This window comes from Mycteria americana, chromosome 2 (genome assembly GCF_035582795.1).
Source record: "Mycteria americana isolate JAX WOST 10 ecotype Jacksonville Zoo and Gardens chromosome 2, USCA_MyAme_1.0, whole genome shotgun sequence".
NCBI classification, from domain to species: Eukaryota; Metazoa; Chordata; class Aves; order Ciconiiformes; family Ciconiidae; genus Mycteria; species Mycteria americana.
In genome coordinates, this window is record NC_134366.1 from 108120453 (window position 1) to 108140910 (window position 20458).

At 38.6% G+C, this 20458-nt stretch overlaps 2 protein-coding genes across 8 annotated transcripts in view; one reads left to right on the forward strand and one right to left on the reverse strand.

The window, feature by feature from the left end:
* Nucleotides 1-19727, reverse strand: part of INVS (inversin) — a 103984-nt gene extending 84257 nt beyond the window's left edge. The window contains exons 1-3 of one of the 7 annotated variants that reach the window (XM_075494223.1): nt 5118-5220; nt 4545-4613; nt 1353-2099 (exon numbers count right to left, since the gene is read on the reverse strand). Coding sequence is in view for 4 of the 7 variants with exons in the window: in XM_075494220.1 (XP_075350335.1) it covers nt 5118-5284; nt 13215-13320 (273 nt within the window). In the remaining 3 variants the exon portion in view is untranslated. Of the gene's footprint in view, nt 1-1352; nt 2100-4544; nt 4614-5117; nt 5285-13214; nt 13385-18802; nt 19446-19589 lie in introns of those variants that run through there. The other 6 variants (XM_075494220.1, XM_075494221.1, XM_075494225.1 and 3 more) reach the window with 6 other exon arrangements.
* Nucleotide 19728: 1 nt separating this feature from the next.
* Nucleotides 19729-20458, forward strand: part of ERP44 (endoplasmic reticulum protein 44) — a 53849-nt gene continuing 53119 nt past the window's right edge. The window contains exon 1 of the mRNA XM_075494230.1: nt 19729-19987. Within this exon, the coding sequence (XP_075350345.1) occupies nt 19931-19987 (57 nt within the window). The 5' untranslated portion in view covers nt 19729-19930. The remainder of the gene's footprint in view (nt 19988-20458) is intronic.

Here is a 20458-nt window from a genome sequence, read left to right on the forward strand (position 1 = left end):
TCCTTATTCATACTAAGAATCTTTTCCCGACCAACAGATGTGTAAAGCTTAAAAGCTGTAATACAAAGGATGTCTATCATCAGATGGAAGACTTATCATTAAGAACATAATTATTATAATTAAGCAACCACTCAGCAAAGGTTATCGTATCAATGTATAACCATAGTTGTTTTCAAAAAGTATTGCTATTTCAAGTACTATTAACAGCTGAAATTTCTGACCCTACCTTATTAACTTCAGGAACTTTCTGCAAAGGTAGGTGTGAGAACACTTACACTTAATCTGCTAAGAAAGGTGGCTAGGTGGACCAATAAGTAAGGGAATATCCCAACTCTTACTCCCAGAGTTACATTAATGAAGTTCGAAAGAGAGAGATTACAAGAACCCTTTGCTGAGAATCCAATACACCTTTCCAGGTAACTATTGCTTTATAGACACGCTCCAGTGACAAAAGCCATTTGGACAAAGCATGGCAAGACAAGGATGACATAGCGACTTTGAGTTTCGAGACCTCAGTTTCCTCATTAATTGGTAAAGATGACCTAGATATTAAAAACGCATTAGACAGGGTTACTGAAATCATCAGATCACCTTCTCTTTTTACCTACGTTGAAACCCTTGAAACTGAAAGGACATGGAATAGCATGGGTCAGTCCTCCTAGCTACGCTATCAGAAATATTTTTGATAGAGACTATGAACAGCATTTATATCAAGTGCAGAAATTTTGATAGTGTTTATTGATATCCAAAGCAGAACAGAATTCCAAAGCAGAATTTTTGACAACTCAGAGTTCTGAAAGATGGCTTCTAGGACACTTGCGGGACAACAAGCAAAAGCACTTGAGTGCACCAGAATACCTAGGAGGAGATCAACTACACAACTGCAAATAATATAGTAACTACTTAAAAAGGAGTTAGAGATGTCATTAGGAAAAGATGAAGGGTTAAGGAAGTACTGTGAGACTTTCTATCATTCATATTAATATTATTATATAATTAATAATATATTATAATTATTATAATACTATAAAAAGAATATGGTTTTGTGTGACTATATGGGTGATTCTGTAATGTTTACCTGTAATTTATGAAGAATCTCTGTATTATCAACTAATGAGGATTTGAATTTTGATCACTGGATGTGATTGCTAGCATTGTGGAGGACTGGAAGAAATGCTATTACTAAGTAAAATCCGTATGCAACGGTAATAACAAACACAATGGCGAGCAGAAGTTGTCTGTTCTTCTGCAGACAATAGCTGGAAGTATAAAACTTGCAGAAAGGTGGAGGTTAAAAATAAAATATAATAGAGAGCTGGTATGTATGTATGTATATGTATACACACACTCACCAGTTATAGCCAGGTTTGTAAATCACACAGGTGTAGTCAGAAGCTAGTTAATGTAACTGTTAATGGAATGATGTTACCGCTGTTCATTTAAGTCCTATCCAACCAGCAATCCATCCTAGAGAAGAAAGGCAATTAAAAGTCCTAATTCATTTTACTTAATACTCATGACTTATGATTGAATTCAGGGGTATGCCACATTTCTGAATGTTTGTTCTATAACAGGGATAAAAAAAACCACGCGAACTATTTTACTAGGTCTGAAAGACATGAACTGGCAGTCCTTTTAGTTAGCTAGTCCTTCAGGGAAGTCTCCAGACAGAAAAACAGGAATGGCTTCATCTCAAGTGAGCAGACATTTCTACCAATACCTTAGCACAGTTATTGGATGCTGGAGAGAAAAGAAAGAAAAGAACCTTATATTGGCTGTAGTTTTAGCTGATACTGAGGGAAAGAAGTATTGCGAGATTCTCTGACAGACAAATGGCAAAAAGCATCCTGCAGAGAATGAAACCAATCTTTCTTTCAATAACCAGGATTACTAATGGGAGAGTCACCATCTTGAATCTAAACACATGAAGGAAGACATTCCGCTTCCTTCTGCCCAAAATGGCCAAATCATTCTTTCTGTTTGGCATTAGAATAATATCTTCTCACAAACTCTTTGCCTCTGAGACAGTTCCATGGCTCCCAAATACAGCAGAAACCATTTTTTGTCAAATCAACTGCATGACTGTTTCAGAGGAACACCTGTAAAGGGACACGTAAAGGAAGCCTGTAGAATGATAACCTAAAAAGACTCAAATATTCTGGCAACAAACTCTAACCCTCAGGATGTCTGCTGCGATCTGATGAGTAAAGTCGCAAAAGCACTCCCAAGAGACAGCAAAAAATGGCAAAAGTAATTCTAGTACCTAGAGAGGAAAGTTCCTACTCAGGAAACCTAACTGCATTTTACATCCATCTGCTTTAGTTGAGAACATGTGTGTGGAAAAGTGTCTTCTCTTTCCTGCCTCTTCACTGGTTGCATGTAAGGTCTGCGCATTAATCTTAGCTTCTGTCTCCAAAGAAAATGAAAATTAGGATGCAACTGAAGTGCAATTTAGGAATCTGAAATCTCCATGCACTGTCATTCTGTGACTACAAATGAATGGAGGTTTCGAAAGTCATGTAAACCTGTTTTGAAGAAGTGCAGGACAGTGACTGACTGACTCACAAGCTTGAACACAAAAAACTATAAAGTGGCCCTGGTAAGTATGTAGATTCATGATTAACCAGCATTGACAATAAAACTTTGGAAACAGGTGATTTCACAGCATTTTTCTTTTTCTGTCTGAAAGTCAAGTTTTAGTATTGGTTACTGAGGAAAAATTTTTTTTACTTTGGGGGCAAAAAGAATTAGCCCTTATGTTAGAGGAGAACATAAACCAAAAGTATCAGAGAGGAATAAGAAGAATGCAAAACATTATTTAAACAGCCAAAACTGTATGGAACATGAAGTTGTTTTGAATTTTAATTTTATATGTTTTGCAGAAGGCATTCATGACAGAAATGCAGATCTTAAAATGTTAATAAGGAAAGACTGAAGACAAAATTTTACACACGACATGTTAATTTTGTAAGCTGACATCAATAGTAACTGCTCAGAAGGCAGAGAATGCAGTTTTACAGGACAGCTAAACAGTCAGTCAAATGCAAAGCAGCTGCAAGGGCTGTCTCCTGACCACTTTTTGCCACCCCAGCACTATGATGGCACAAGAACTTATGTGGCTATGAGGTGAATCACATCTATCTAGTACATAACACAATAAATGGGTGACTGCATAAAACCTTCTGCTAAAACAGCATGAGGTACAGACAGTACCTTTTTTTTCAGCTGCACTGTCAACTGAAAACACATCTAAGATGGTCCAAGTATTACATGGTACAAATTGCCCTTTCATGATTGCAGCATGACATAAAGGAACTGGAGAGCACATGCACTTAAAGGCTATTATGCCACGGCAAAATATCTCTTGCCTTGAATAGCTGCAATACAAATATCCACAATATGAACATATACACAAAGATTTAAACAAGAATTTATATTGTTTATTAAGCTAAAATGTATTTTAAAAACCTAGGGAAAATGTAATTTTTAAAATTAAGTTTTAAATATTATTAAAATGTTAATTTGCCTATCAGGTCATAAAATCTAAAGCCTGTATGAACACCAGGCAAGTATAGTATCTTATAGCAATTTTTTAAGTCTCTGACATTGCTATGTTTATGAAATACGTATCTTTGAAACAACAACATGCACAGTAAGGGGGTCACTTAGAAATATGAAGTTAAGCCTGGTACACTAGAGACAAGGTTATGATGATGACTGAAATATTTCATCAGGGTGTTGTGGTGTGTAACCAAATAGATGAATTGGCCTATTTTAACTCAACTATAAACCTATTGTAACTAATTACGATGCTAGTCAAGTAATGTAGTGCATTACTGTACACATTTCGAGAATGCATTCACACTAGTTTTTAATAGTTAACATTTTTACCTAAGGAATTTGTAAATTTAAAATTTTAAATCAACACTTAATTCCCAATAATGGATGCAATAACACAGACCACACAGTCCTTATGGACTCCCATGCAAGTGTAACTGAACAATGTCATCCTATAATCTTCCCAAATGGTTCTCTATTCCATTGCATATATCCCTCCTTACTGAATACTTTCACCATACTATAGCTACCTTTATGTAAACCTAACTAAAATAAAACAAAATAAAATGCAGAGTATATTAAAAAGTATATAAAACATCTGAACAATGTGAATGATTATGAACAGGGGACAAGTTATTATAAATAGAAACGGTTTGCTACAAAAACCATGGCAGGTACTCAAACTGGTACCAAAAACCACAACTTAGATAGCCAAAACAACTTTAACTTTTGAGCAGTTACCATTTTAAACATACTATAAAAGGTAAAATAGTAAATTAAAAACTGTTCCTTTGAGTTTTTAACCTTCTCTGTGGAGTCTTTTTCATAGTTTATGAACTCAAACTTCTTGGTTAGCTAGCCAACCCACCTTTTTTTTTTTCTTCTCCTGTCAGCAGTTTGCTCATTCTCCTGTAACTGTGGACACTTCCCCCAGCTCTAAACATGCTCAAAATTCACTGCAGCTCTGAAGTTACACTTTAAATTACCTTTTATTTCATTGTTGAATACTTCCTTTAGCAACTCTTCAGTGGGACAATGTAATTGGATAATACAGACTAAAATTGTAGAAGGAAAAAGAGACAGTAATGGATTTCCCTCCTAGTCCTGGAACGGATTTGGTATTCCATATCCTTGAAATTCTCAGACACAGCATTAATAATTAACAGTACATGGCCTTATATCCACTGAAATTAATAGTAACATCCTAAGGAGTATCAGAATGTAAAAAATTTAGTCTTTACTTAGAACTGGCTATCCCAAAATAGACAAGGACTATGTTTCCTAGGAAGTACAAGTTCTTAAAACAGCAATGAATTATACTGTCTCTGCAGACAGCTACAAATACACCGAGTAAAAGCATTTAAAAAATAAAAAATAACCCTCCAAAGATTTACTTTGGGATGGGCCAAGTTTTTAAAAAACTCATAGCATTATTTGACTCTAAAATAATGAAAGCCTGTAAAGATATAATATGCTTACTCAATACAAGAAAATCTCCATTATAACTGTTGTGAATGCCACAAGTTTATACAACAGCAGAGCACTTTTAACAGAATTACCTTTTGTGCAGCAAGATGGAGAGCAGTTCTTCGGCTACGATCAGCTCTATTAACATCAGCTCCAGCCTTCAGCAATGCCTCTGCACAGTCCAGCCTGTCAGCCAATACACAGTACATAAGTGGAGTTCTTCCAAACTGGTCCTCTTTATCTTTCAGCTCAGAGTTTCCTAAAATTAAAAAAAAAAAAAACAAAAAAACAACACAAACCAAAAAACCAAAAACACATTAAACAATTAAGTCTACGAGTATCTAAGAGTAGTACTTTTTTATTAAAAGGGTACTTTTAATTAAAAGTAGTAGTTTCTTATCATAAATGAATGGAGTGATCAAAATAAAGGAGTATAAGATAAACCCAAAGTTACTACTTTTTACCCTGTTTTTACTGACATTTATAGGGCATATCAAAATATATTTACAGAAAAAAGTACATTCGGAAAACATCAGTTCCACAAATACACCTACCACCAGTAACATTCTGCAGCGGCATAATTATAAATAATCTTTAAATAGTTATGCAGATCTTGGCTGCAAAGATTACTTTAAAAAATATCAACAGCAAGTAAACCAAATAGTCCTTCTGAAACCTGTGAACACTGTAACTAAAACAAGCTTTGAAGCATACTCACAGCAATGTTTATTTAGAAAGCATAAACATGTCAATATTACATCAATACCATTATTTATTTCATAGTGCCTTACAATACAGAAACTACTAAAATACTTCTCGAGCTTTCTTGAATTGATACAGTTAGTAAGGCAGCAATTAAGCTAAATAAGAAGGTTGAAGGCCTATAAAAAAATCAAAACATTGTATTCCTATTCACAGTTAAAAAAAAAACCCAACCAAAAAACAAAAACAAACAAACAAAAAAACCCAAACCTGAACCACTATGTATCCTCCACTACAAAGTTGCATATTTCTATTTTGTCACTACATAGAAATTAGCACCTATAAATTCATGGGTATCAACTATCCTACAGATCCCAATTCTAAATATATCTCTCATGCAGCAACATCATCTACAATTATTCAAGGAACACTGAATTTTAACAGGTAAGTTAATTTTTCTTTTTAAATATTCCCTTGTTTGCATGCTTGTTGATGCTTCAAAACAACTCCAACAGAGGCATGCTTCTCCTTTACAAACACAATCTTCACTTTACCCCAGCATATTATACTTATCTACATATCCAGTAATTGTCATCTTAATTATAATTTCTATTGACTGATCTAGCAGAAGAGTCAAGCAGATTAACTGTGAATCAAGGGGAATATCAAGGATTAAAACTCGTTCCCCACCAACCAAGCTTCACCAACCAAGCTTCTCACAAAAAAACACTTTTAAGCAGGATATTGCCAGTTAGAGCAATCCTTTGCTCACTTGCTTCATCGCCAAGTTCCTTTATAACTGTTGAGTGAATACCGTGTCGTTCTCATGAGTCATTCTGTAACACCTTCTCTTGCTTAAAAATTGTGATTTGCACTGAGAAAACTCTTTCTGCTCTATAAAAAACAGTTTAGGAACCTTTCCAAGCTCTTCTGTGAATGCAGATACAGAAATTTTTTTTGTTTTTCACCTATGGCCTTGTCTTCTCTTATTCCCCCCTCACCTTGACAATCCACTAGTTTTATAGTTAATTTTTATGCCTCTAGCAAATTATTCCCTAAAAAAAAAAGTCTTTTACTGACCTGCATCTACCTTCCTCAGACACAGGTTATGTTTTTTGAACACCTTGCTTTTAATATCCACCCTCACACTGCTGTTTAGCCATGCTCACTTCCCTTTGACCTTCCTAAATTCTTCCTTTTGTTAAGTGCTTTTGCATTTGCTTCACACTGCAAGCAAGGAGTTTACTCTTTAGACTAATCTTTAGATTCTTCTGAGCAAGCATTTTCATTTTAATGCCCTTGACCATTTTTAGAGTACACAACTATAGCAGGCTGCTGTTGCTTATCCATGTATACTCTGGTCAAGAGTTACAAAATCTTGCTTAGTAACACTGATTCAGGTCCTACACAACAGTCAAGAGCAACTCAAGAATTAGTTCGGTTCTGGGTTCACTAAAATTTCTGTTGCCAGCCCATTAATGTTTTCTAACAATTTAGTTTTAGGATCATATCCTCAATAGCCATTTACCCAAAACACATGAAAGTAACCTTCATTACTAATGTGTTTCCTGTCAATTCAGACTCTGATCTCCTTTAGTATGTCACACATACCACCATCTGGTCAGATGGACAGTAATAAAATGTTAGTACTATAGCTTCTTATTTAGACCTGTAAATGTAATCATTAAGCGTTTTTTTGGTGTTTAAGCTTGCTTTATATGGTCATTTGTTAATCTCATTTGAATCCAAGACTTGTTTTCTGCTTTGGTCTTTAAGTGTATCACCACTCCTCCACCTACATGGCTTCCACGGATATATCAGAATACAAAGTATACAGAAAAAACATTGTCCGCATTGATGACTTCCCTTCCACAGATTTTACATTTTCACCATATTATCAACAGCCTCATTTAAAGCATGACATCCTACTTCTCCCATCTAATTTTTTTAGACTTCCATGTATGTAGAAAAACATACACATTTGTTTTGGTTTTCTATGCAACTTAAGTGAGTTTGAATAGGATGTTATCTTTTCCTACTGTATTACTACATAAATGAAGATAAAGAATAGCTACAATTCCACCTTCTGCAGATAGGCCACTGGGAACTGCATATACCCTTGTCAGCTTTTCCTCATTTTTACCTTTAGAAAACTTCTCATAATAAGCATAACAGCCAAGCCTTGGATTTTTTCAATGAGTAAATGACCAAAGTATATTTTTATACTGAATAAAAATCAGATAATAAATCTAATAATAGAAAATTACATTTGTAAATTTATACAGGTGATTTTTTTCCTGTGGGACCTTGCATAAAAGCTACATAAGAATCTGGTCTGAACTTTGTTTAGAATTAGAGAAGATAAAGTATTATTCATTACTCTTCACATCGAAACAAAAGATATCAACAAAGCTTAATTTTATGGTAGTGTATTTAAAAGTAACTTTTAAGACTTTTAAAAAATAATTTGCAATATGTTTCTAAAGGGGAGCTAAAAGCTGTGTAAGTTGAAAAGTATTTGGATTATTATTTATGTCCTGTTATATGTAATTACATTTTGACATGAAAAAATAAACAGGTAATATAATTTTTACTAGCACTATGTACATATTTGATACTGTTAAAATTCTAATTTTTATCAAGATTTTTTTGAGAAAAAAACTCATGTATTGTCTTTAAATATTCACTTAAGTGTCATCTTATTTTCATTATTGAAGCCTACAGTTCTTCTACTCAAAATGAAAAGTTGTAATATTTACTAAATGCATTAGAAAGCAGCATGCAGAAAAAAATGTCACTTGTCTAATTAATTACATGGCCATTTGGAAATAATTCAAAATGTAACATAGGAGTTACACAGGGGAATCCAAATTTTTTTTATTTTTGCTAACTTGTAAAAACATTTGCTAGACTTTCATTTCACAGTATTACAATTCCATTGCAAACTGGATGCAGTTTCAAGATACTTCTTTCCTCCACTATTAGAAAGAAGTATTTTAAAAGTTATACATACATATTGTAAAACTGTCAATGTCTTACGTCTCAATATTTTAGCTAACAATAAATGTTTTTTCCATTCAATAGAGCATCGTACAGAAACATCAAAGCCAGTTATGAACAACCATGCAGCCCTGTGCAGCAACATATAGATATTGAGGTCCAAAGCATAATTTAACATGGCACTGCTCCCAGTCAAGAAGCCACTTTCTTTAATTGGCTAAGTATAGTCATGTGCTCTTCTAGTATTAGTTCAGTCTGATAATTTAGACATCATTAAACCATATTCCACTGTTCAGTGTTAACATAGCCTCAATAGTGTCTTAAATTTGTTGAGGATTATGGGACTTACACAATCACAAATATTTTTAAAAAGAAATATATAAACATGCATTTCTCCCAGTAAGACATATGCACATGGCTTATGCTCATATAACACTTGTTCTTAAATCAGCAGTGTGCAAAACTAGTCCCTCTCCCCCAGATTCCAAGTTCCCTTTCTGTTATATAATGTTAGATGATATACAAAATGTAGAGACTAAAAGAAAAAAATGGGTAAGGTAAAGATGAGCAAAAATGGCCTAAAGCTCAAGGACAACCCACCTAAGTAGAGCAACAAACATCTGATTTCACGTACAGCTCCCAAAGAGCAATGTAGCTGATGACAAAGAGTTTCCACGACTGCAGACAGTTTGAGTGAAAAATAAGCAAGACCTTCAAAACTTGATGCCAGTGATTTGCCCGAAGCTGCTGCACTGATTTTGAAGGGAAAGAAACTATCTTCAGCTAACAGTAGGTTTTGTTTTGTTATTATTTTGTTTGCTTACAAGACTCTGTAAGGCCCTTAGAATGGTTAAGGTTCTGTGGGCATTTCCCTGAAAGAGTGTCTCTGTGCTCAGGACAAGGACTAGGAGCCACTATATCCCATCATGTGCTAAGGGGGACTAACTAGATGAAATGCACTAACCACAGCACCTTGTGGACCTCACAGTTGCAGTAAATTATTATTTTCTGCAATTGAGAAAGCACAGGTAGCCTTCTAAACATTCACATATTAGTGAATCTAAAATGTGCTGTGGCAAAATTAAATTCTCTTTCACATACCTACCTAAGAAAGGAAGTTTGTTTGATCCCTCCCCTTTCAGGATCAACATCCTCACCCCACCCAGATTATGCATTTCATAAGCTTGTTGCCAGTGAAGGTCATGAATACCACGGAAACAAGTGGCCCAATTCCAAAATTTAACTCTCATATTCATACCTCATCACTTCCTCACAGTCTGTGCAAGCAGTCACATGAGACTAACATTTCTATGCATTTTTCAAACCAGAAGAGGAGAAAGGGCAGGAGGAGGACATGAATTCTGCTTAATGATTAAAAGACAGACCATCTCTTGTTACTTGCAAGAATCTCGCCTTTTGTAATATCTGATTTGAGTTTTATTCAACCTCCCACATTGCAGAACATGGAAGAGAGAAGCAGAGAATCAAACAAAAACATGCAACTGCTATTTGCAACCCAGAATTCATAGTTAACATTTACAATGAAACATCGTATCAGCGTTTTAGAAGCACTTGCATGCAAGCGATACATGATAAGGGTTTTAGGATGAGGAGTTGGACTGAACAGGCACTTATATATGAACAGGCACATGTATAACTGTTATACATGTTATTGTGTTCTTATAAACAATTAAAACAATTAGATGCATCTTCCTGAAACTCTACATAAATGCGTTAAATGCAAATTGATCCTCCAAACACAAAATTAACTTTTGCTCCCTTTTTGCCTAGGATTAAAATCATACAGATGGGTTTTAACGCTGAAGAACTGTTAATTAAAGACATGTTCAGTGTTGTATGAAACATAGAAAAGAAAATACTGTGAGTATTCCCCAAAGCCTGAGATCATATAATTCTAAAACAATGTGATACGGTACTAAGCAACTCATGCAATGCAAACAATTAGCACACTTTGTTAGAGCATTGGTTATACAATAAACACTTGGTATGTACTGTGCTTTGTGGGATTTAACCCACAGGCTGTTTAGAAAGTCCTGTAATTAAGCATCAGTAGTGGTTAACATAAAGGGACACTTTGTTCCAAAGCCCTCTTCCTCTGTATAAGTTTTCTACTTATCTTTGATTCTGTCTATTTATGCCTCATACTGGTATAGGATGTCAAAAGGAACGCAGTATCCAGAACACACTGTATTATTTCAAACACCTGTTCCTTTAAAATCACGGGCTATTGGGCAGCAGATTACACATGCATCCATACTCATGCAATTATATGCAAATACAATGTATATGTTTGTATACAGTCACACATGCTGCATCAAGCTACAGATGGGAAAAGGAATAGCCACCAAACAGGTTAGAGTGGCTGCTCTAACAGACTGTTTAACCAGCCTCTATGCCCCTCCTAGGTTAATAACTGAATAGGGAAAACTCAAAGAGGAAAGTAATAATGAATTTACGGCTAAAAAGCCCTCCGTAAAAGGAGGAGAAAGTCAGACTTTATGTTACTGCATATACCACTAGCCACATAATCAAGATGCAAAGCTTGGCTGTGTTAGGAGAACGTTGTTAAGCAATCCAGCATACGCACACATAACGCTGAAGTACTGTCCTGAATTAGATGCTGCTACTCAGTGCAGTCATGAAGTTCAGTGAATAACACCAATCGCTCAGTTTACTTCTGGCATCAAGTTATACTTTCAACAGTGCCTGGTAAACAGCTAAAAATATTACTCTGATGCATTCTTCTTCTGCTAGGCAATACTTTCTTTTTTGGTCCTGTCCTGGCAAAAGTAAGGTCTGTGTCATATCCTGTCAAAACATGACAAAGCAGAAAAGCCAAATTTTGCTATTATAGCAAAGGCTGCAAGGATTATGCAGTTTTCTCTCCCATGTAAAAACAACACACAGCATTTTTGTTTTGTTGCTGCATGATTGCCATCAAAAGAATAGTGATTTCCATATCTGCTTCTAATGGCTGTTTTATGGTATATTTGACAAGGTGTACCAGCAACACAGAAGTACTTGTTCCTTTGTGTTTTCAAAATACATCTTCTGGCTGTGAGATTAACAAGAACATACTGAAGTCAGCAAAAATTCTTTGTTGTCGCTTCTGATTGTTAGCCAGGATTTGAAAGCTCAGACTTTTTTCCCTGCTCCATATGCAGGCAGAGAACTTAAAAAAACCTAGGTATTTAAAGCTACTTTGTAGTTGCAAACCACAGATTTCTAGAAGCACCTGCATATCAACTGCTCATACGTTGTTCATAAAATATTCTACAAAAGAGTGAACAGATAGCATTAAATGCAATCAGTGTATGTTTGAGCCATCATATGACAAAATAAATTTGAAGGCCCAACAAAATATATTTGTTTCAACCAGTGGAGCTTCTGTAAAGTCAGTTCCCTCAAACTTTTTCTCCTTTGAGTTAAATCACTTCTAACTGTCTTTTGAGAGAATTAGATATACCTTGTAAAGAAGAACGATTTACTGCTTTCTGTACAGCTTAGAAAACAGACCCACATAGCTTACTATCTTGTCTTCAACACAGGTCAGCAGAAGATACATAAAGAAACTTGACTGTTGGTTTAATGTAATTACCATTAAATCCTTTACACACATTAAAACTGACAGTTATCAGCATAAATACGGAATAGCTTTCGTATTATTTCACAGTCCTTTGCCCTCAGCAAGCTCCAGGAATGGGATTCTCAAAAAAGGCTGAGCAAATAAAACTTCTATAGTATCAGCTGGAATTGCATTTAATCAGAAACTCTGAAAATCGAAGTCTTCACCTATCATATTGCAGCCTTCCAAATGTATGTAAGATAGGTTTTGGAACACAGAACATATACTGCTTTTGAAAACTACTAACCTGGATGCCATAGAGTTCTTGGACAGAGAGGAAAGGCAAAATCCTGGGCTTTTTAATAGATGGGAATTTTTTTTTAGTTCAGCGTCAATCGGACCAGACACTTTCCCTACAGTTAAGTTGTCTTGAGAAACATTGTTAATGTATCAGAATCAAAGTAACAAATAGGGCTGGCTCATATTGTCCCCAAATACTACACAGTGACAAGACTTCATTAACTGTAATAAATGATGTGTAAAAACAAGTTTATCAAATTCCCCACAAAAGCAATGATTCAAAAAATAAGGATTTGGTGCCAAAATACTTCAGCCCAAAGCACTTCTCCAGAATTTCAAATTCCCTGAGACAGGAGTCCTAAATAAGTCTTCTGGCTGTATCACTCACCAATTTTCTATTTTACTTCACACAGAAGTACCAATCAAAGGCAACAGATAATAAAAAGTAAGAAAAGTCAGTCTTATCTTCAGGACTACATTTATTCTAGAAATACATATAATCAACAAATGAAAACATATATTAAAGATCAGAACAGTAAGTCAAAACTAAAAAGCTTCCGTTATGAAGTAATCAAAATGCATCTACAATGAAAACATTTACCTGCTATTAGCTTTTGGAGGGTACTCTTATCTCCATTAACAGCAGCAGCATGCACTTCAGATGCTAACGAGGAACCACTGAAGAGGCAGTTTGCTGAAATATTCATACTCTTTCAAGGTATTATCATAGGTCAGATCTGCACCACCAACATTTTTTGCAGGAATGCAGTTCTAAAAAAAACCCAATAAAATAGAATTAATTTTATAATGTCATTAAAATGATTCAAACAATGCTAAAGAGTATAAACTTCTGTTAAAAACAGAAAAGAACAAACACGTTTCTTATTTTCTGGATTAAATCCACCTCTAGCCAAGATTCAACCAGAAAAAGCCTACATTAAGGAGATATATATATATATTATAGTTTTGTTGCCTTCAACACAAATTTCAGTCAATAAGCTTTGCAAAAGTCTGCAAATAGGATAGTGTTTATCTACAAATCCAACAGACTGTTCTTCTGGCATGCATGCTTCAACAGACTGGCATGCATGCTTCAATTTGGTAACCAATCAAGTTTGTTATCAAGTATGAACTTGATACATTCCTCCAGTACTTGATATCTGGTGGTATTTTACCATGATGGTCTATGGACATATACAGGAAAAGGTTTATAAACTGAAGTTGTATCTTTTATTTCACCAACTGGCATAACTGAAATAATCAGATCAGCTTTCTAGATCGTAAGTGTTCTTCAAACCTGAACAGAAGTGGGAAAAAGTGTGTGTAAGAAAAGCCACAATGAATTAGACCAGGAGTCTGGCTCTAAATCCCGCCTCAAACTGGCCAATGGTAGATGCCAAATAACAGAGCAAATGTCTATATAAAATAATAACTATATATATGAATATGATTTTGTCCCCCTCTTCCAAATACTCTCCCAACCTACAATTATTTCTAGTTCAATCGCTTCCTGAAGTGGACTTGGTTTCTGTGTATTTAGTACTCTGCAAATTCTGTTAATTTTTTTCAATTAATTTCTCTACTATAAACATGTCCAGTCTTCTCTTAAGACTATGCAAACTTCTAGCATCCACAACATCCACCGGCAAGGAGTTCTGTGCCACAACCAAACATCATATGGACAAACCGCTTGCTTTCATCTGTTTTGTCCTAGCTCTTGCCATCCGAGAGCCCTTAATCCTTCTCCTGGAAGGGACAGTAAATAAACAATTCTTATCCATCAGTAATTATTCTACAGATTTTTAACATACCCTCCCTGATCATCTCTTCCTCTAGCCGAGAGAGTCATAGCTTACTTAGCTGCTACCCAGGCAGCAGCTTTTCTGTACGCATGACCATTTTAACTGCCCTTTTTTGGACCTTTTCACAGTTCTGCTCTAACCCATGGAAAGATGTAGGTAGCTATCAAGCTAGCTACCACTAGCTATTCAAGATGTGGGCAAAACATGGATTTACGCAGTGCTATAATGGCATTCTCTTCTTGCTTCTCTATTTCCTTCCTAAGTCACGTTTACCACTACAGTTGCCTTTCTAGCCTCTTCTGAAACAGAACTGCTACTGGCTCTTGATACTTGCCTCAAGATCTTGATAATGATCAGCTCAGGTCCACACACTATTTTGGAAATGAAGAAGGGCCTGCATGCTTGAAAACTTGTTGATTTTCTCCAAAAGTATCAAACAATTGAACTTTTACCTTCAATTCTTAACACACTTCACATTTGGAATGGAAAACAGACTGAGGTGAGCAAACAATAATTGTACACACCAGAAAAAAAAAAAGAGGAGGTATCGCTGAGGCTGTCTACTGAATTCTGGGGATTTTTCACCTCATCTTCTGTTCCATGTTAATTTAAATATACTCCTTTTGTCATGTCCCACATTTACATCATAGTACACTTGGAAAACAGCAAGAAGAAGCTATTTTGCTTCAATTGTTATTTTCAACCATCTTTGGTTTATTTGTTCTATAAATTTCATATATTGCTAGACAGCATCTGTTTCTATTAAGATAGTTGCAGATGGATACATATCAACGTTGGGGGGAAATGTTATTAAAATACCAGAAAAACATTCACTTTTCTGTAAAATGAAATTAAAATCTCTACAGCAGATATTAAGCATGAAGTAATAAAGGTAAAGGCCTTTACCTGCAAACAAAAAAAATAAAATCAAATACAACTTAATACTCTAATATAATTGTAGACTCTTCTTCACAAGCTCCAAACTTCCTTGGAGAGCTGATAAGAAAAACAATACAGGGAGCTTCATGGCAAATATAATCAGTTACTCAAAGAACATCTGCACAGTCACGGTATCAGTTCATACCACATCCCTGGAATAAGCACAAATAGGGAACCATGTGGTTGTGCAAACCTGCTCAACAACACATTAGTATAGTGCATCCACTCTACATGAAGACGCTCAGGTATAACTCAGACATTGTCTAAAGTATATCACACGATAACTGTAGACAAAGCTTTTAGCACACCAGCGTCTCAGTTGCTGCTTCTCCATCTTGTCTTCAGACAGCAAAGTGCGTGCTATGCCGCTTCTTCCAATGGCTAACCGTATCACTGAACACTCCTTTCCTGAAGTCTGTCTACTTGAGTTTTCATGAGCCATGAAAGCGGGTTCATTATGTCCTAAGAAACATAACACCTTACCTTCCAACCTCTCTCCCCTACAAAAACTAGTAATGGTGTGACAAGAAAGGCATAAGATGCTGGTCTCCTTGAGCACATATACTAGAACTCCTCACTACTGGAACACTTCCTTGCTTGTGTTCACGGATCTCCCTCTGCCGTCTGTCGGTCACTTCAGAACCAGGAGTAAGTATGGTATTGCCTAACTTTATCACTCCTTAGAGCACACGCATTATGGAAACATGCAATGGCTCGCTACACTTTAATAAAGCAAACAATTTCCCCAAACCCAATTTTTGTTTCAGGGACACCTATAAGATTATTTCAGAATCACCTTAGTCACTTACCCAACAACCAACTTCCCAACGCCAAGCATGTATGGCATTTGTACCCGTCTGAAGTGACCAGTTATTAGAGCACAATAGTTACTTGCTTCTACACCAGCACTGGTGCACTCCATTGAGAACGCTGGTGCAGAAGCATGAGGACGAGCTCCTCACATAACTTTATGAAAGTATTTTTTCTCACTAATAGTTCTGGAGCCATTTTCCATCATCTGAAACCTATGGAACAATGTGATCCTATGCTACCGCTCTCCTCTTCTTCCGTGAACCTCAGAATAACATGACAATGATGATGTTTGATATCTCTTGGAAGTCATGGATGCTTCCATCCTTATTGAGTTTGGTGAAACTCTCTACATTTCAGAAAGCCATCGAGCATTTTTTTGACACACTTGTTTTACCACATAAGTAGGTTATCCTTCCCATAATCAGAACTGTGTCATTAATGGATTCATGGCTTTGTTGACTTCTAGGAGCAGAGAACAGAAAGGAGTTCAAAGAGTCTAATGTAACAGGGCGTTAACAACTTTTTCACTTTTAGAGCCACGTAAGACAGGCTAACAGTTCCATAATACGCCACAACAAATTACAGAAAAGCTCAATTTGACTTGGTGCTTAAGAAACCCAAAGAAAGTGCAGATATATACATGACAGTGCAGAGTGGACAGAGCTTACGCTAGCCCTAACAAGCCCAAATACACTTTAAGACACAAAGCACAATTGTTTTAATTTTAATGTAACAGCCCTTCAAACATTCCCAGTGCTAGCTACAATTGTTGTTTCCTTCTAAGGAGGATAAAGAATATCCACATCTTTCAAAATACTTGCACCATTCTCTGCTTCCCAAGTATCCTCTTCTCCTCCAACAAAACTGCTTTTTTGACTTTTTAGGACACACAATTGATATGTTTCATTCAAAGCTAAACTCTTCCTCCCAAACTAGCAGTATGGTTTGTGCTTTCTGTTATCTTCTCTATATTACACTGGATAAAAGCATTTAAGGCATTTCTGATCAGGCAAATCTGAAGAAACCAAAAGAGACAGTATGAAACTGAGTGTCACTTACAAGTAGTTGCAGTGCCTCCCCCTACTTAACCATTACCTTTTTTTCTCCTCGGTTATTCGTACAGCTATATAAATTTGCCTGCTATATGAAGGAAACTACAATAATCCACTGCAATCTGAACAAGAGGAAAGAAACAGAAGGGAAAAGGCTGCAGAGATGGATCATGTGCTACATAGTTTAACATGTGCTTGGCACACAAGACTACAGCTTGTCTTTAACTTGACTCTGCGTTTTCCTCAAAAGCTTCCCTTGGATACAGAGAAGACATCAGGACTCTACATTATTAAGTGGACCTATACGCACCATTGGAATTTTACACTTGTTGGAATTTTGAGATACTAGTTTTATTCCCCAAAGTTATCACTGATGTCTTTTCCTCTATTTTCTTTACATTCTACCCTTCCACAAACACATAAACTGTAATATAAAACATCCAGGGGCAGCAGTGTAAAATTCAGCAAATACTGGAGAACGTAGTAAGGCACCAGAAGCATCCCAGTTACATCAACAATTATATAAAACTGACTGCATACAGAAGAGAATTTTCGTAATTTCCTCTTCATAATTTCCAGATGAAAACAAGAGCCAAATCTGCATAAAGTGTCAGTAATCACACAGGTGAGAGAAGCAACCAATTATCTCTACAGCAATTCTCAGTACAGTATCATAACTCCATTGAAAGAGCTAATTCTGCATCAGAGAAATTCTGAAATATTAAGAGGAACTATAAAAAGAAAATATGTAACTTTCCTCAGATATTTCTCTCATGTATATGATAAACAGATGAATTGGGATCTGGAGGACTTGTTTGATAAAGACCCTCATTAATGAAAAATGAGGCATTTATTTGTAAGGGATGAAAAACAACAATAAAAATCAAGAAATAATTATAAGATCTGCTTATAAAAAGTTACATAATTGACATTATCTGTAATACACATTGTATTACTGGAATCAAGTAAATAATTCACTTTTTCTTCTTTAAGCTAACATGTAGGAAAAGATTAGCCTTGTCGATTCACCTGAAATGAAGGGACAGGCATATGGACACCAAGAGCTCTTCAAGGTATGTGAAATTTCTTACCAAAATATGGTAAGTCTCCTTTGCATTACACAGATAATCAGAATTACACAATTTTTCTATTCGGCAAAGCACAAGGTTGTTAACATTTAAACAAGATCACCCTATCAAATTTTACTGATAAAGTTTCCAAGTGAAGAATGAGTTGCTATGAAAAAATATCAAAGCATTTTTCAAATGTGAATGAATTCAGAAGATAAGATGTTCATTCTACAGATTGAGGAGCACAGGTTCTTCAGGTAGACATAGCAGAGCTGATAAAAATTAAGTTTCAATTTCAGACTATAAAAAAAGACATGATGTGTATATACATATTGATGTTTTCAGCTCATGAAACTGACAGGCCAAATGATTTTTGCAGGGTCACACATAAAGTCTGAGCCTGTCAGGCTTTCTTTGAAGCCAAATTGGGCTTGACTTGCAAACAGCTGATGTAAAAGATTTTCTTTTAAATGGCGTTACGCCCCGTTTCACTCCTTACACTTGTGTACATACTGGAAATGCGAAGAACGCCAAGTGCAGCTTTCCACGATCTTTTTGAGACAGCTCTGCAAGGTCCCAAAGCATACATGTACTGTAAGGTCCAAAGTGTTACTGGAAGAGGATGAAGCACTGCATTTTAGCTGTTCTTCCTTTCCAGTGTTCAGAACTCAGGAAGTGACAAAAAGCACAAATCTGTTGAAGCGTCAAGGAATAAAAATGAAAGATGACGTTCCACTTTAACCCCGTTATCAAGCTGAAATTTCCCAACGCTCCCACCAGCCGCCCTGCCCCCTCACACAGGCTGCGTTCCCCCGCCTCGCAAACAGCAAGCTGCTTCCCCAACTCCCAGGAAACGAAGACCCCGACGCGCACAGCGCCCAAACACCCCTCATCTTCCCTACGGCCAAAACCTTCTCCCCAGTCCCGGCGGCTGAAGGGCCAAGGCGGGACCCAGCGACGCCAAACGAAACGTGGACAACTTTCCGCGGGCGCCGCCGAGGCTGCCCAACCCGCCCGGGCCCCGCGGAGCCGCCTCGCCACCCGCCTCAGCCACGGAGGTGCCGCCCGCCACCGCCGGCGCTGAGGGCTGGCAGGGACCCCCCGCCCGGACAGAGGAGCCGCGGGCCCCCGGGACCGATAACGAGCCCCAGCGCCCCACCAAGAGCGGAAGAGGCTGCGGTGCCACGGGACACCCCCGCCACCAAGGCGGAAAGGGTTAACCCTGCCTCGACCGGGCGGTGACAGCCGCCTGCCTCCCTCCCTCCCCTCCCCGGCGCTGCAGCTGCGCCCCGTAACTCACCGCGACCCCACCCGCCGCCTCATCGCGCCGCCACCAGGCCCCACCCCTCAGCGGCCGGGCGGGGCCGGGGCTCACGCGCGGGCAGCCCCGGTGGGTTCTGGGATCGCCCCTGCGCCTCCTGCCCCGCCTGCCCTCCCCGGCCGGCGGGAGCGGCTGGAACTACGCTTCCCGGCGTGCCCCGCGCAGCGCGGGAACCCGGAAGTGAGCGGCGGAGGCGGGGAGCGCGGGGCCCCGCGGTGGAACTTGCCCGGGTGTTTCCTGGCGACGGGGGAAGTGAGGCGCCGCCGCTGCCGCGGAGAGTGGGAGCCGCGTTTCTCCCCCTCCCGGGCGCCCGATCTACCATGAGACCCGCCATCTTCCCGCTCCTGCCTGACCCTGGCTGCCTCCTCCTCCTCCTGGTGAGTGACCGGCTCCCCACGGCCCTTCCCTTCCCCCGCCGCTCCCCCGCCCGGCCCGCCGCGGTCCCGCCGGGGCGAGCATCGGCCTGGGTTGGGCGGTGTGGGGGTGGCCGGCGAGCCTCGGGGCTCTTGTCTCCCGGCCGTCAGCCTCCTCCCGCTCGCCCCGCTTGTGCGCGCCGCGAACGTGCCTCAGGCTGGGTGGCGGCCCCCGGCCCCGCCGCAGTGCCGCCCCTCGCCTCGCCTCGCCGGGGGTCGGGGCCGCTCCGCCGGCACCTGCTCGGCGGGGGAGGGGAGGGAGGCGAGCGGCGGCTGCGGGAGCGGCCTCGGTTGGCGGAGCCCGGTGTTGTGGCCGAGGCTGATAGGCTGCGGACCCGGAACGGGCCGGCTGCGGGGCGGGGCTGGGCCTGGGCTCGCCGCTCTCCGGGCCGAGGGTCGGGAGCCGCCGTGGGCCCGGGGTATTGGCCTGGCGGG